Source organism: Callorhinchus milii, unplaced genomic scaffold (assembly GCF_018977255.1).
Source record: "Callorhinchus milii isolate IMCB2004 unplaced genomic scaffold, IMCB_Cmil_1.0 Scaffold5, whole genome shotgun sequence".
In the NCBI taxonomy this organism is placed as follows: Eukaryota; Metazoa; Chordata; class Chondrichthyes; order Chimaeriformes; family Callorhinchidae; genus Callorhinchus; species Callorhinchus milii.
Genome location: NW_024704746.1, coordinates 27,450,007 through 27,467,691, shown reverse-complemented (window position 1 = coordinate 27,467,691; position 17,685 = coordinate 27,450,007). Strand labels below are relative to the sequence as shown.

At 41.6% G+C, this 17,685-nt stretch overlaps 1 protein-coding gene across 1 annotated transcript in view; it reads left to right on the top strand.

Moving 5' to 3' along the window:
- The window catches only part of pde3a (phosphodiesterase 3A, cGMP-inhibited), a 162,569-nt gene that overhangs the window by 128,137 nt on the left and 16,747 nt on the right, over nt 1-17,685 (top strand). Inside the window, exons 2-6 of the mRNA XM_042335099.1 lie at nt 7,773-8,033; nt 8,404-8,561; nt 15,284-15,369; nt 15,754-15,941; nt 16,768-16,905. Coding sequence (XP_042191033.1) covers nt 7,773-8,033; nt 8,404-8,561; nt 15,284-15,369; nt 15,754-15,941; nt 16,768-16,905 — 831 coding nt within the window. The remainder of the gene's footprint in view (nt 1-7,772; nt 8,034-8,403; nt 8,562-15,283; nt 15,370-15,753; nt 15,942-16,767; nt 16,906-17,685) is intronic.

Genomic DNA, 17,685 nt, shown 5'->3' with positions numbered 1-17,685 from the left:
AGTTTAGAGAACATGCAGAATTTGATAAAATTACTCTTAACTTCGAACGTTGTCGCTGAACCTTGAGATACGTCCTTCTGAAGGTACCTCAGCACTTTGGGACGTCCTCCCGACGTGAAAGGCGCTCTATAAATGTAATTTTGTTGTTGTTGTTGCACCTCCCTGTACTGCGACACATCCTATTTTCTTTCCTCCTCAGTCGTGCAGTGTTAAGTACTCCATCGCGTGCTGTGCTATCATGTACCTACTCCTCTGAGGTGCCTTGAGCTGTGTTGTGCTGTGCAGTTAGAGCCAAGGAAATTTACAGCACAGAAGAAGGTCATTTAATAAGCCCATCCTGCCCGTACAGGCTCTTTTAAGAGCAATCCTTCAAGTGTCGTTTTACCTATCCTTTCCCCATACTCCTGTAGTTTAGTCATATTTGGGTATTTTATCTCGTTCTCTTTTGAAAGCGAATATGGATTCTGCCTCAATCTCGACAGAGCATTTTATAACCAAACTGCATAAAACCTCCCCATTTGCTCAGTTTTTAACGATCTTCAATCGATGCCCTTTAGTCATTGACTCACCACATCAAGTTGATGCTTTGGTGAGCTATTACACTGGGCTTTTATGCAGGGAAGGAGGTTGCTGCTCCCCTTTCCGTAGTTCTCTTCCTCCCCTTCAATAACTTCCATCTCTTTCTCTTCATATTCCTCAGTTTTCCTGGCAATGACAACCACCTTGAATATGTTAGTCAAATGTCAGTTGACTACAATATTTGCGGAGAAACTTTGAGACTTTTACTTATTACTTTTTTTTAGAAATATCAGTTGTTGTTATTATTTGTGGAGTCCTGTAGCTCAGTGGTTAGAGCACTCGCTTTGCAAGTGAGAGATCTGAGTTCAATTCCAGGCAGAGGGCGAAACCTTGGGCAAGTTTCCTTACTCCACACAGATAATAATACTCCACACTCCTAATAATAATCCCTCCAAAACCAAAAACAATAATAAATTGGTCATTTTCAATCCATGACTGTTTGTGGGACATTGCTGTGCGCAATTGGCTGCCGCGTTCGCCCACAAATATACAGTCAGTTCACTTTACAGTGTGTTCTGTGAAGCGCTTTGGGACGTCCTCCCGACGTGGAAAGCGTTATATCAAATGCAAGGATTATTATTATTATTATTATTATTATAAGCAGGAACAACTTAACTCACATCCCATGTTGCCATCGCACCGATTGGCATGTAGCAATGTGTGATCTTTGTTCAGATCGGGTCTGTATATTGAGAATAGTGCTGTGGATCACACGGCGTGTTTATCATCAAATCTGCAGAGCGAGACGGCTTCTTTAAATCATTCCCTCGGTCCCGTCAACAAAGAGGTATTTTGCAAACAGCGCCAGATCTGTACACAAACAACTCAGGAAATCCCACGTGTAACCATTGTAATTTGGAAGAAAAATGCATTTTGATTCGTTTCTGGGAGAATGTGCCACAAAAGCACATTGCAAATGTACTCGAACTTTCATCTTTGTCGAGCTGAATATCCTGTCCCAAACCTATTGAGTTCTTGAATTCATGGGGAAAAAAACCTTGACGTCTGGACAGAATGCAGGTTTTTGAAGCGAGCTCCAACATGTAATGGTTAGTGACCTCATGAAGATTATTTCCAACCCATTAGTCACTAACCATGCCAGGGAACGTCTATTATTAACTCTGGTTCAGACCAGTGGCTTCTCCGGCAGTCTTTCGTGCATGACTGCACTAAATATGAGGAGACCGTATGGAAGCAGGACATTTCTGATGACTTACGGCAAAGAACATGCAAGGCAACTTGTAAAATATGACTCAAGAAGATGTCTTTTTATTGTCATTGTGTATTCGAAGTACAGTATTTGTGGGTACTGATGCAAGATAGTTCTTAAAAAAACCTAGAAAAGCTGTTGACTTTAATCAGATCAGATTATGGTATCTTCTGGTGCATTCCTTTCCATCCAGTTCTCAAGTCATTTCTTCCTTGCTCCTCGAAGATAGCAATGTTTGCTGCTATCTCCTGAATTCCTACCAGGCAGAAATAATGGATATCAACTTCTTCATCCCCGGCATCTCTTGCACAAGTTACTGTGTTGGTTTGAGAATTCTCCAGTCCAGAATTGCTGTTCCTAAACATTTTCAGTGTTTCTCACCCGTACCTTTTCGGCTGAAATGCAACGTGATCAATCTATTTTTCTGTCCAAATGCATTTGTGTCAGCTCGACTCACTTGGTAGCACTCTTGCCTCTGGGACAAAAGTTAATGCGTTCGAGAAGCATGTCGGTACTTTGAGCTTTACAATCTAGACTGACGTTCCACTGCAGTGCTGTGGGAGCACCGGATTTCCAAAGGTGCTGTCCCTCAGATGAGATTGTAAATCAGGGTTCCACCTGCCTCTTTAGGTAACAGTTACAGATCCCATGGCACTATTTGAAAAGAATAGTGTACCGACCAATAATCATCTATATAAATAGGTCAGGGCGAAACCTTAGGCAGGTTTCCTTACTCCACACGTCTCTGTTAATCATCATGTAACATTTCATCGCACACCCAACAATTCCAAACTGGTTATGGAAACTAGAACTGTATCAATCCTACTAGCAGTAAGTAGGAACCTGGTTGTTAGACGATTGGCAGATCAATCACTTTCCAGGGGTAATAATCCCTCCAACAAAAAAATTACAATTTGGTCGCTCAATCTACGACTGTTTGTGGGACGCTGCCGTGTGCAATTGGTTGCCACATTTCGCCCACAAAATACACAGTCAATTTACTTTACAGTATATTCTGTGAAGCGCTTTGAGACATCTCATCAATGTGTTAAGGCACTGTATCAAATGCCAGGATTATTATTATTATAAATTTGTCATTCTAGAATCGTGAAAAGCGCTATATCAAATGCAAGGATTATGATTATTATTATTTTCATATCACGTGGGTCGTTGCTGTGTGCAAATTGGCTGCTGTGTCTGATTATAAGTAAACAGTCACTACACTCGCCAAGAATTACCTGTGAAGCGCTTTGAGCTGGTTCGGTGTTGACATTACAGTACATTAAATACAAAAATGATTATGATATTATTGTTTTTATTTGTGACTTAGTGGATACGTGCAATGCACATTGAGTCGTAAATATTGTATTTGAACGAGCGCACAACCTTCTGACTCAGAGGTGAGAATGCTAACCAACTCAACCAGCCTGACAGCGAAATGACTTGACTTCCATAAACGTGTCCAGTTATTTCCCCACTGATTTCAGAAAGAATTGTGGTCATGTTTCACGGCTTTAAAATTCATGGGAAAATGTTCAATTTCCTGTATTACTTTTACCTTAAGTAATTGTTCAGGGAAAGAAAAATGAAGTTGTCTTATATTTCATAGTTCGATTATATCTATAAATCACTGCCTCTTTGAAACCTCCAAAGACCATTTGAACAGGGAGAGAGATGCCTGGAACTTGTGCTCTCAACCAGAATAAGTCTCTGACATGGCTCCTCTCCTAATGTTCTGGCCAAATGTTAAATATTATAATTCCGTTGGGACGCACTAACCTCCACTTGTGCTTCTAATGTGCGGAGTTAGCCTTGAGAATCACAATCATCTCGGGCTGAAATAAATGTCTTCCAAGTGTTATAGAACGAGGACTTCTGTCCGATAGCCAGATTCCTTTGGTTGACATTTGACAGGGAAGGTGGGGGTCAATTTTCTGGCCTCTCATAGCTTGCGTTTGATGCAATAAGTATTACATCGAACAGTTTTAAATTTAAGCTTTAAATTAAGCTTTAAATTTCAGCTCAGATTTGTATCGGAAATTAATTTTTTTTGGGGGGTGGGGGGCGGGGGGGGGGTCAGGCGGGTGTCTGATCCACGCAGAAAACCATCACCGTTGCTTAAAAGTCTCCGAACCAAGCTCAGAATTCCACATATCCCATCTACACATGGAAATCCCAGAGACAGATTGTTGGAATGGAGTGCTCTCTCTCTCTCTCTCTCTCTCTCCCTGGAGGGACGTATCCTGTTTACCTAATTCCAGAAAGTATTAGGCGCAGGTTAGGAAGCGCCAAGGCTTGAGGGGGAGCCCAGAGTGTGCGTTGGGGTAACTGCTGGAGTCTGCATTGAAATTGATAGAAAATCAACTGAGAATTTTGTTCAAAAAAAATGTAGTTTCACGTTGTTTAGGAATAATTTGACACGCCGAAATGTTTTGGTGGGCTCGATTGATAAACTTGCAGCGATGTAGATATCGGTCGAAAAAGCCATTGCAACTAACTCAGGAGAGTGCTTTGTTTGTCTTGTCTGATGGTGAAGTTGGCCATGTTTAATCTCAGACGTTGGCCTTCATCACTCTCTGTGCTCAGATGCAGAAGACTAGTTAACTCAGTCACTCTTTCCAGCCTGCAGCTGCTTGTTCGCTCGTTGCTAAAATATCAGCGTCCTGAAATGATGCCAAGACTCTCTGACTCTCTGTCTGTGCTCTGTCCTCTCTCGCTGAGGTAGTCTTGAGAATGCACAGTCATCCTGGGCTGAAGTAAATAATAATAATAATAATAATCCTTACATTTAATATAGCATCTTACCCCGTCGTTGAGACGACTCAAAGAATATACTGCAAAGTGGATTGACTGTGCATTTTGTGGGCGAAACGTGGCAGTTAATTGCGCACAGCAGCGTCCCCACAAAACAGTCGTGGATTGAGCGTGCAAATTATTATTTAAAAAATATATATATATATTTGGGTTTTAAAGGGATTATTACACCTGGAAAAGTGATCTGCCAATCTACTAACAGCCGGGTTCCTACTTACTTCTAGGTAAACAGAGTTGTGTGGAGTAAAGAAACTTGCCCAACCTTTCGCCCTGCCGGGAATCAAATGCTTGCGAGACAAATGCTCTAACCGCTGAGCTGCAGGACTCCACAAATGTCTCCCAAGTGTTATTGTGGAGTCCTGTGGCTCAGTGGTTAGAGCACTCGCTTTGCAAGCGAGAGACCTGAGTTCAATTCCAGACAGGGCGAAACCTTGGGCAAGTTTCCTTACTCCACACAGAGCCTAATAATAATCCCTCCAAAACCAAAAACAATAATAAATTGGTCATTTTCAATCTACGACTGTTTGTGGGACATTGCTGTGCGCAATTGGCTGCCGCGTTTGCCCACAAATATACAGTCAATTCACTTTACAGTGTGTTCTGTGAAGCGCTTTGGGACGTCCTCCTGACGTGAAAAGCGCTATATCAAATGCAAGGATTATTATTATTATTATATTATTGTATGGAACGAGGGTTTCCGTTGGCCAGATTCCTTTGGGTGACATTTGACAAAGGCAATATTAAGGGATGACGGGGTAAATTTCTGGCCTCTCATACCGTGTGTTCAGTGCAATAAGTATGATGTTGAATACAAATAAAACAGTCACATCCTTAAATATTTTTTACACTGTAAATTGCACTGCAAAAGAAAACGGATCTGCATTGCAGGGGCTTAAAAAAATGTTCTTTCCCCTCTCTCTCTGTCTCGGGTCGCAGAGCATAAGTCAGATTCAACCCTGAATGTTTTCTTGCCTTTTTCATACATGTATATATGCATATATATATATATATATATAAAAAAGCTGAAAATCAATCATTTTTCGCAGCCGTTTAAGCCTTGCTGCACTCGTCTGTCTGTGCGTCATTCAGGAATTGTGTTACTCACTGGGGCTGTGGCTTCCAATCAGAAGCGACATCCTCACAGCACAATGATGTAAATCATGATGCCCTCCAGTGGTTTCCATGGCAACGCACCGTTAAAACTTTTCGGCGTTTTTTTTTTGTGTGCCGGCTAGAAACGCAGCCAGAGAAATATCTGAAATGCATCCCGTTTTTGTGATGTTGCGCTTGGATATGAAATCACTATTTAATTTCCCCCGATGTGCGTTGAGCCCGTAACGGTTGCCTTCTTGTTCTGCACAGACGTCAACACTGGAATTGAAGAAATAATAATCACCCTTGCTTTTGAGACGGCGCCTTTCACGTTGAGGGGACGTCTCAAGGCTCTGACACGCTACCCTGCGTGGAGGGCGCTATATAAGTGCAAGTTGTTGTTATAATAATAATAATAATAATAATCCTTGCATTTGATATAGCGCTTTTCACGTTGGGAGGACGTCCCAAAGCGCTTCACAGAACACACTGTAAAATGAATTGACTGTATGTTTGTGGGCGAACGCGGCAGCCAATTGCGCACAGCAATGTCCCACAAACAGTCGTAGATTGAAAATGACCAATTTATTATTGTTTTTGTTTTGGAGGGATTATTATTAGGCTCTGTGTGGAGTAAGGAAACTTGCCCAAGGTTTCGCCCTCTGCCTGGAATTGAACTCAGGTCTCTCACTTGCAAAGTGAGTGCTCTAACCACTGAGCTACAGGACTCCACAAGACTGTCAGTTCAATGTCCTGTCAGGGGGCTTGAACCCACACGTGTACCAGTGTACCAGCCTGGCTCAGTGGTAGCGCTCTCACCTCTGAGTCAGAAGGTTGTGGGTTCTGAGCTGATGCTCCAATGCAGCGCTGGGGGTGTATTGCATTGATGGAGATGCCATCCTTCAGATTAGATCTTAAACTGAGGTCCCGTCTGGCTGTTCAGGTGGACGCTAAAGATCCCGGGGCACTATTTGAAAGGAGAAGGAAGTTTCTCTCTCCCGGTATCCTGGCCAACAATCCCCCAAATAAAATTGTTCACTCACTCCATGGTTGTTTGTGGGGCATTGCTGTGCCAAATTGTCTGCCTATTTCGCCCACAAATACAGTCACTCCACTTCACAGTTTAATTCTGTGAAGCGCTTTGAGACCTCCTCCCAACATGAAAGGCACAGTGCCAAATGCAAGGATTATTATTATTAATGGAGACAAATTTTGCTAGGTTTGATAATGTTCGAGGTGAGAAAAATGTGAAGTAATTAATTAAGGTCTATCACTCAAGAAGATTATTGGCGTGTTATAGTCGTAATATGCTTTATTTTTCTTATGACAATCTAATAAAACCTATATAATTTATATTGCAATGTTAACAAAACAGAAATGAAATGAGTCAATTCTAAGGTGGATTATTTCGAGTTATTTTTAATGTTACTTTTTTTTAATGTTCCTTTTGTTTGCTTCAGCGCCTTGGGACGTCCTCTTGACATGAAATGCCTTGTGTAAAATGTAATTTTGTTGTTGTTTGTCTGAAATAAGTTAAGTTAATCACTTTGCTGAATGAGGTGACACTAAATTCTGCAAAATACCAGAATAATATTCGTGTCATCTCTTTGTTCACTTTTGTTTGTGTTTTTGTTGAACTTTTTCCACAATAGTGGATTAACGAGAAAACAAACTAAATCGACAGTCACTCTACTTTACAGTATATTCTGCGAAGCGCTTTGAGACATCACAATGATGTGATAAGTCACTATATCAAATGCAAGGATTATTATTATTATTATCATTAAAACGCAGTTGGTCGTGCACCAAAAATATGAATAATTTAATAATAATAATCCTTGCATTAGATGTCGTGCCTTATCACGTCTTCGAGACATCTCAAAGCACTTCAATTTGAAAGGGCAGTATGGATATTAGCTTAAACAAAAGCATCCGTCATACCAGGTTTTAGCAAATTCCAAACGACTTCAAATTGAGGACGGACATTCAGTCTTTGTAAGATTAACGATGTGTTTGATGCTCTTTGCTGCACTACGGTTCCTGTAACAAGTTACTTACATCTCCCATTTTCTTTCAGTCTTCAGGTACCAGTGTTACTGTTGACATCGCTGTGATGGGAGAAGCCCACGGACTGATTACAGACCTTCTGGCTGACCCTACCCTGCCTCCCAATGTCAGTACCTCCTTAAGGGCTGTCAGCAATCTGCTCAGCACTCAACTGACCTTCCAGCCTGTTCACAAGCCCAGGGTAAACCCATTAGTGTCCTTCAGTGAGTCTTACACTTGCTCTGACTCGGAGGAATGCCCGGAAAAGGGAGAGAAGCTTGCCATCCCAAAGGTAGGTTCAGAACTTTCACGTGTATTTTTCATTACAGCTTTCATAAAAGTCCTATCGTTGAAACGTTGGGCAAGTTTCTTTGCTCCACACGCCTCTGTTTACTTCGCAGTAAGTAGGAACCCGGTTGATTGGCGGATCACTTTACCGGGGGTAATAATCCCTTCAAAAAAAAATTAGTCGCTCAATCCACGACTGTTTGTGGGACACATTTCGCCCACAAAATATACAGTCACTCCACTTTACAGTATATTCTACAAAGCGCTTTGAGACGTCTCGAAAACATGATAAGGCGCCGTATCGAACGCAAGGCTTATTATTATGATATTATTAGGATTTAACACAGACGTTTACATTTGTTTCTTCCCTTCAGCGGCTGAGGAAGAGCCTGCCCCCCGGCCTCCTACGGAGGATATCCTCCACATGGACAACAACAACTTCGGCCACTGGTTTACCCACCCTGGAGCCTGGCCCGGTCAGGCGAGACCGGAGTGCGAGCATCAAACTCACGTGTGAGACACCGCTGTGCAGGTGGGTAGAGAGTTCTCAACTCTCATTACTCTCGTGTTACAGTGAATTGACTGTACATTTTGTGGGTGAAACCCGGCAGCCAATTGCGCGCAGCAGCGTCCCACAAGCAGTCGTGGATTGAGTGACTAAATTCATTTTTTTGAAGGGATTATTATTCTTTAGACCACAGAAGGTTTTTCAGCCCATTTAATCTCATCCTTACAGATATTTGTTCAGGTTATTAAGGGATACCGGGCAAAGGCGGGTAATTGGATTTGAGGTACAGATCAGCCATGATCTTTTAGAATGGCAGAACGGGCTCGAGGGGCTGAATGGCCTCCTCCCGTTCCGATGTTTTCTATGAATGTTCTCTGGTACTTCAATGATGAAAAGGATCTTGTTTGAGCAACTCACCAAAGGCTGCAAGACACGGAATATGTACAAATTATACCATTGAAGGCTTCTGCTCGGAAGCATTTTTTTTCAAATAAGAAATACCTGGAAAATGTTTTTGTTTGTTTGAGGGTGGGGGAGAGGCCAGAAAACGTGTGGGGAATTACTTTTATTACAGTAATGTTACAGTATAAATTATGCAGTGATGTTGTTTGCTTCATAAACACTTCAAGAGTACAAACAAATGAAAAAGATTTGACGACCATTTTGTTTTAAGGCACTGCATTTTCTTTAACAAAAAATAAATCGCTCAAATTCTAATATATTTTTCAGGGCAGCAATATCTTGTAGGCTTGAGGGTGTATTTTAATAAAAAAAAACAGCAAGGTACTTATAAAATCTGAGAGAATGCTGGGAATATTAGAAAGCTTGTTTTTAATCCATCTGGGTCAATGAAAATGATAATATGTCTTGTTGACAGTGAAACGTTGGAAACTGCAGAACGTACAGACATTCTGTAGCGTAGAGATGTCCGAGACATATTCTGGTATTCTCAGTAATAACTTGCAATATTCCAAAGGGAATTTAATGTTTCTCTTATTAGATGAGGAATCAAATATGGAACTTTACATATTTAAATGTAAAAAAACTGAGGGAATTGTCATTTGTGTACCGTGAAGTATACTGACTGTAAACTGCTGGCAAGTACTTTATTACTTGATTTATTAAAGTGTGGCTCTTCGAGATTTTAAACACGATTATTGATGGTGGATGGCAAAGGTAATTGTTCTCTACATCCGTATTAAACAGAAGATCGTCCTGCAACAATCGCTTGTCTTCAGATGGTAGTGTTCTGTTAACATTTTAGGCAGAGATTGCTAATAGCCAAAGGATCTGCGACTGGAAGCCTTGGTAGAATCGTAGAAATTGACATGTTGGGAGATTCCAAAGTGCCTTCAATTTTAAACTTAGGTTCACAGCACAGAAGGAGACCATTTGATCCATCGAGTCCGCACAGCTTCCAAAATAAGCTGTTCTTTCAATCCTTGCCCTATCACCATGCAGCTTCAAGCCTCTAACTTTCATATACACGTCTATTTCCTCTCGAATCCCAGAAAATTTCCCCCCCCCCACCCAGAGCTGTTCAGTTCTTCCACTGCCACTCTACTGAATACTCTATCCAAGAACATAAGTAAGGTTTTGTGTGTGGGCAGTGGGTTTCTGTGAAGGTCAGCCTGAATTAAGACCCCAATTCTCTTTTGACTGGTACTTTTTGTACCGAGTTTCAACCTTAATCATTGGAACAAAACTGGACTGATCAGGGGAACAGAAGAATAGGGAAAGCATTGGATCCAGTCACGTGTGACCTCAAATTACATCACATTGTCAGAAATTTAATTATTGCATAAATCACCCTTGTGTTTTGAAGCGAAACATTTTTGGGCCTTTCTTTCATTGCTTCCTCCCATCATTTTTTTAAAAAATGACTCAAAAGTAATTTAGCGGTGTAACTTCCAATGAAAATGATTATTATTTTGATATATTTATTTTTTGAAGGGATTGTTACCCCCGTAAAGGCGATCCACCAGTCGTCTAACAACCGGATTCCTACTTACTGCTGGACAAACAGAGGCGTGTGGAGTAAGGAAACTTGCCCAAGGTTTCGCCCCAACCGGGAATCGAACCCGGGTCCTCTTGTTTGCGAGGCCAGTGCTCTAACCACTGAGCTACAGGACTCCAGATATCTTACAAATAGCCACATTCAAAGGAGAATCATTTTCGTCTTGTCCTTACAACCTGTTAACTGCAATTTTTAAAATATACAGTTCATGCATACAAACAAACACTTCTTTATGTTTAAGGCTAGTGAGGAGTGTAATTTTCTAATAAAGATGCAGTTAGATCCATGGAATTGGTTTTCACATCAAAGAGAAATTGTACTTGTGACTTGTGGAGTGTTTTAAAACTTTGAATCTATTAAATAGAAGTTTGATATCCCTTTTTCAAGTGTTATAAACAGTAGTTTTTAATACATTAGTTCTCTTCTGCAGTAGGTTAGCCGTGTGGTTATGTAGGAATGATACATTTATACGAATTCAAGTGGGAGTAATTTATCATTGGGATCTCATCTATCACAATGAAAAGGGATTGCGGTTGACAAAACCATATTTTATCGTAGGTCAGATGAATTTTCTGTCTAATGTGGGCAGACAGGCCTTGTTAAAATGCATAAAAGTGCGTTAAGTGGAACCACGGGTGTACTGAGTGGAACGTAAGCACTTTAGGCTCCGAGTTGTACTTCTAAGGAGAATCAGAAGTGGCGTGTTGTACTTTAGTGGCACAAATGAAAAAAATAAGTTCCATTGTAAAACTGTTTGCAAATGTGACTGCTGATCATTCCAGGACACTGCTGATGGCAGCACAGCCCAGCCTGGCTCATCCACAGGACCTGGAATAGCAGACTAGTCACTTCGGGCAGGGAATCCTCCCTCACTCAGCTCCTGCTAACCCTGCAGCCAAAGCCCTAACGGGAAGGGTGGTCCTTGCTGGACAAGCAGCGGGAAAGCTTGGCCATTCAGTGCTATCAATGGCAAGCTATGCGCTTCTAGCTGGTCAGACTCCAGCAGTTACCCCAATGCACACTCTGGGCTGCCCCCAAGCCTTGGCTCTGCACCTAATACTTTCCTGAATTAGTTAATCAGGAGAGAGAGAGAGAGAGAGGGCATTTCATTCCAACAATCTCTCTCTGGGATTTCCATGTGTAGTTGGGGGGCATGGAATTCTCAGCTTGGTTTGGAGACTCTTAAGCAACGGCGATGGGTGTCTGCGTGTGTCAGACACTCGACTGACCAAAGAAACCTGGTCTGTTTTGACTTGCCCAATCTGCACTGTATTAAGAGAATCAATTTATTTCAGTGCAAATATACAGTCAATTCAGTCTATTCTGTGAAGAACTTTGAAACGTCTAGAAGACGTGAAAAGCGCTGTATCAAATGCAAGGATTATTATTATTATTATTATTACTATTATTATTATTAAACCAGGTCTATCAGAACATTGATGACCTGAGTGGTAATGGGAAGATTCTTAGTGAACAACAACAACAGCAGCTTGCACCTATCGTGCCCTCCATGCAGGAGAGCGTCTCAGAGCGCTTAACAGTGGCGGAGCCTGACTCCTTCCCCCTAGCGAAGGGGGATTGAGATATTGGCTTTGATGAATACATTTCACAGCTGTACACGCTGCCATTTTATTCAGTCTCGCAAAACATAAACTTTACTGCTCTGAGCAAATCCCTTCCCAATTTACTCTTTGCACTGGAAAGTTGCGCATTGCAGATTTGTTTGACATTTTGACTGAACGCGTTGATTTTATATAAGTTCAATATGCTGCCGCGACCAGCCGTCTGAATTATTATTTGTAACCTGGCGCGAATCAATCTAGAACTTTCTAGAGCAATAATGCAGTAGTTTCTGTTTTCAGGCGTGAGGGCCCAGAATTAATTTCTGTCTTTGAGATGAAAATATTTACCCGTTTTATAGCTAAGCAGAGGTCGAAGTGTAGTGGTTTGACAGGAGACCGAATAACCAATATTAATGTTAGGAGAGTAGCTAGTAATTGCTTGTGACTTTATGTTCTGAGGTAACCTCTTCTGTGCATTATCTTGATGTGTTTTACCAGTTGAATCGCCCACTCACAATTTCTCCGAAATGCTGTGGGTGATTTAGTGTTTACTGGAGAAAGTCTGAGCCTTTGCCTTGCAAGTGACAATCCTGAAGAGATATTACAACAGCCGTTTAATGTGAATGATGTCCTTTTGCAAAATAACAGTGTTCTCATTCTACAAATCAGTTTAAAGGAATGAACAGGACAAGTTGAACCTCTAATAATTACCATGGTACTTCAGCAAGTTGCTTTTGCAGAGCTCAAATTGCAAATTACGCTTGTTATTTATGAATGGTGGTCATATAATCACTGTGCCACACACTATGTCAACCTCAGGTTGTAATTTTGTATTACCTCAGAATGTTCTGTACAAGACTGAGCGCTGATAAAGTCATGAATGATTTCTGGAAAGGGATTTGCTCAGAGCAAAGTATTATCAGAATTTATAGCACCTTGTTAGGATGCTCTGTTACAATTCATAGAGCGGGCAATAGCTCAGATCACTAACAACAACACCGGGCATTTATGTAGTGTCTCCTCATGCAGGGTAGTGTCCCAGAGCGCTTGACAGTGGTTGAGCGCGATGCCGAGCCGGGTGGGGGGGTGTTAGGTGATCCTAGGCGCAGTCAAAGAGGAGTATCTTCAGGGGCTACACAAAGGTGGGGGAAGGAGGAGGCAAGATAGAGGGAGAGTGTTCCAGAGTTTCAGGGCGTAGCGGCTGAAAGCACGGCCACCGATGGTGGAACGGAGGGCCCGAGGGACAAGCAGGAGGCCAGAGATAGTCGAAGGAACCCGAAGGGATTAGTGCTGCTGGGGGTTGATCGTGATAACAAAACTTAGTTCCACAATTGAACTCTGCACCTTCATTATCGGGCTCCACTCTTCATCTTACTGATAAACAAAGTTTTCTTCCAAAAGCGATACTCCTGAAATCTACAAGTCCCACAAAAAGTTTACATGTCGCTGATTGTCCAGCGCCTTGGGAGGTGTTTCCGACGTGAAAGGTTGTTGTTCAAAGTAAAGGCAACTCCTGTTATATCCAGTATTAAAATTGGTTCAAACAGACGAACAATTCAGAGCAAAAGAAATGAGACGGTTGTAAGAATTGGAGCCGTGGAAAAATCCACCTGCGATCGGTGTTCTCGGATGACGTGATTAAGATTGAACGCCACAGTTTATTTAAAATATTGTTGCACTCCCAGCAGATGTTGAAGCTGAGCGTGCTCACAGCTCCCTTGTCTAGAATCCAGGTGTAAATGAAAAGCCCCAGGCGTTTACTGTCAAATGTCTGGCTTTCTTTCTTTAAGTGCTTGGAGGTTACAAACCATTTCTCCTGCATCATTCCCGAGTTGTCTCCGCAACAACAACAACAAAAACAACAACAACAACAACAAGACTCCATTTATTGAGCGCCTTTCACGTCGGGAGGACGTCCCAAGGCGCTGAAACAACGACTTGGATTTATATAGAGCCCCTCACGCAGGGCAGTGTCCCAGAACACTTCACCGTGGAGGAGTACGATGACAAACATAAAGGATTTCCTTACCCAAGGTCTCGTGTTCATGGAACATAAGAACATATAAGAACACTTGCTGGACGAGAGAAGACCAAGGTCCACCCAGTTCGCCTTCCACCATCCTGGCAGCCGCGGTCACATGTCATGTCCCAAACTATATACTGTATCCATCCCCTGATATCGTTTCCTAAACTAAATCTGTCTAATTTCCTTTTGAAGGAATCATATCCTAGTGTGAATAACTGCCTTCAGATGAGAATAACACAATAGGGAAAAAAGTCTTCACTGCTGAAATGCTATCAAATTTCTTGACAATCTACAACGCCCCCTCTTTCTGCTCTGTACCTACCTGAGATATAAAAAATACAATGGACAGTGTATTAACAATCATTGTTAAAGGCTTGTCTGGAGCCTCCTGCTATAACAAAAGTTTTCCAAGTCCCTATGGAAACATCATTACAATCAGTGGAGGAGCTTGGACGAGTGCAATATGGATACAGGAACAGGATGAATTAGATGCTTGTTTGTAACAGCGAGACGGAAATGTAGTGATGATGATACTTCAATCAAAATGCCTTGCTCGGAACAAGTTTTATTTACCAACAGCAAAGAGTAGGCATCGATGACCGTTGTGAAGTCCTGCCCAGGAATCGAACCCAGGTCCTCTCGCTTGCGAGGCGAGTGCTCACCAGCTTAGCAATAAGTGGGGAAATAGCCTAAACTTTTCTAATAACAGTTAACATTTTTCTTATATTATTTATGAAAAAAATAATGTAGAGATAGATGAAAGGATTGCACTAACATTATGCATTGTGTATACTTCAATAAAGTGCTAACTGCAGTTTCACTTTTTTTATTTTATTGCCAACTTTAACCATTGGAGAAATGCAGTTGATGTTTTGCGACTGAAAGAAAAACTGATGGGTGGAAATCTTAATTAAATGGAAAGTGTTTTAATTCAAGTCGACAGAGCATGTAAAATAAGTAATATAAGCGGGAAAGTCAGATCCGATCAAGAAAACAATGACATTTGCAAGAAATATTTTTTTAAAATTATTTTATTTAGGGATATTGTTGCAAATTCAGGAAGCAGAGGGAAGAAGAAAGATGGCCAGCGTGTCACTTACAGAGGTTTTTTGTTTAAAATACGTTTTATTTGTCGTTCTAGCTGTGGGAGACCTTTCAACAAGTTAATTCATAGCGACAGTTCACTGGACAGAGGAGATCCATCAGCACATTCAATAAGCAGGACGGGTAAGTTACCTGTTCCATATACTTTAATGGAATTGTAATGTGATGTATTGACCCAGAGATATTATCTGGGAGGGTGGGGGAAGGAGGGTGATCGAAGGCGTGATCAGAGAGGAGGGTCTTGAGATGAACCTCGAAGGAGACAAGGGAGGGAGCGAGGCCAAGGGACTGTGGGATGGAGTTCCAAAGTTGGGGAGCATGAAGCTGAGCGGAGGGAGTGGACAGGTTACCATCAGGAGTCGGTAGTTATGGCTTGTTATGGCTTGCGCATCAGATCTGGGCACTTGTTTATAAAGTTTCAACCTCCAATGGCTATAACTCAAGGGGCCCATTACAGCATAAAAGAGCACACAGCGTTTGAAGATCATGAATTATTTTTTCTTCCAGATGATGGGGCACTAGCAACTTCTGACTATGACAGCACGCATGAAACAAATAACAGTGACAGCAGTGACATTGCACAGAATGAGGACGAGCAGGAATGCTGTTCAAAAGATCTGGTTCAGTCCCGCAAGAGCTCCACATGCAGAAACCATAGATCTGAGGACATGTTACATCATTTGATTCCACCAGAGGTACTTTATCAGAACACGGTTTGATGTACGCTTGATCCACATTGATGGACTGAATTGGTTTAAATCTCCCCTGAAGTCTTTAAGTGGGTCGGCAACTCTTTTGACGCCAATAAGAAAAAATAAGATAGTTACAAAAGGATTTAGTAACTCAAATAACCATTAAAAGGTAGCAAAGACCTAGATCGTGGTAAGAGATTGAAAGCTTGGCAGCAATTTGATTGCATGGTGCTGATTTCACTTCAAACCATAAAGAACAAGGCCTGAATAATTCATGATCTTTAGGAAACAGTGATGAGTCTTATAAACTCACAGATAACTATTTTGGAGTCCCGTAGTGGACTGGTTAAAGGACTCACCTCGCAAGTGGGAGGACCTGGGTTCGATTCCCAGGCAGAGCGAAACCTTAGGCAAGTTTCCTTACTTTTGGTGCCTCTGTTTACCTAGCTGTAAGTTGGAACCCGGTTGTTAGTCGATTGGTGGATGGCTTTCCAGGGGTAATAATCCCTTCAAAAAAAGAAAAAAATTGCAGTATCAACAACAACAAACAACAAATTACATTTGTTTAGCGCCTTTCACGTCGGGAGAGTGTTCCATCGATCTGCTGGAAGTTTAAAACTTTGAAAGTTTGGATGAAGCCTCAAAAATTGTGAAGACTTTGGATTGTAATCATTGACATATTCAATCACCAGTTCAGATTGATTGTAAAAATGGCATGCGCACGGAAAGATAATTGTTGAAACTGCAAGGAAATGCCAATCGCTGATCTAAGTCAAATATTTTCAAACGTGCATTTAACCATCACAAAGTTTCATGTTTTTTTTTCCAGGATAAACCAATCCTTGCCCCAGAGCCTCTTATTATGGAGGGTTTTGAGCCATTGCTTTCACAGTTGAACAATTGGAATTTTCCAATCTTTGACCTAATGGAGTTGACGGGTTCAAAATGTGGCCGGATTCTCAGTCAGGTGAGGAGTTGTCTCTCTAGACCAGAAGGTGTCTGTATTTCTGCTGGACAAAGTTGGTCGTTAAGTTTTTTTCAACTGCTACCGATACCACATTTGTTTGTGCTTAAAGATAGCTTAAAGGTTTTACTTGATAGAGATTATCAGCAGGATTCATCTTGAGCAACCGAAACCTGTCGTGAAACAACGTTTAATCGATTTCACTGTCAAACTTAAATCGATCAACAATTATTATAACTGTGGAGAATTATATTTCTTCCTGTTACATTTTTAACACTTGTACAGGAGTATGTTACCTTGCAATTTCCCAAGATAACAGCATGCTTTCATTTGATCAGTAAGGAATCAATGTGAACAATCCTGGGAGGTGGACGTTGATACCTATCAATGAGACACAGCTATAAATCCTTCATTCCGGTTTGAGAGGGAACTGGAATTTCATTTGTGAATAATTGATGGATCTCCACCTCAATGATCAATAGCAACAAAATAAATTTTAAAAAATAATTGGGTCACTCAATCCACAACTGTTTGTGGGACACTGCCGTGCGCAATGACCTACCTCGTTTTGCCCACAAAATATACAGTCAATTCACCTTACAGTATATTCTGTGAAGCACTTTGAGATGTCTCGAAGACGTGATGAGGCGCTATATCAACAACAACAACAACAGATTCCATTTATAGAGCGCCTTTCACGTCGGGAGGACGTCCCAAGGAGCTGGACAGTTGGGTCAGGACCCGAGCAGGGGGGGAAATGGTCAGGGTGAGGGGAGGGAGCGA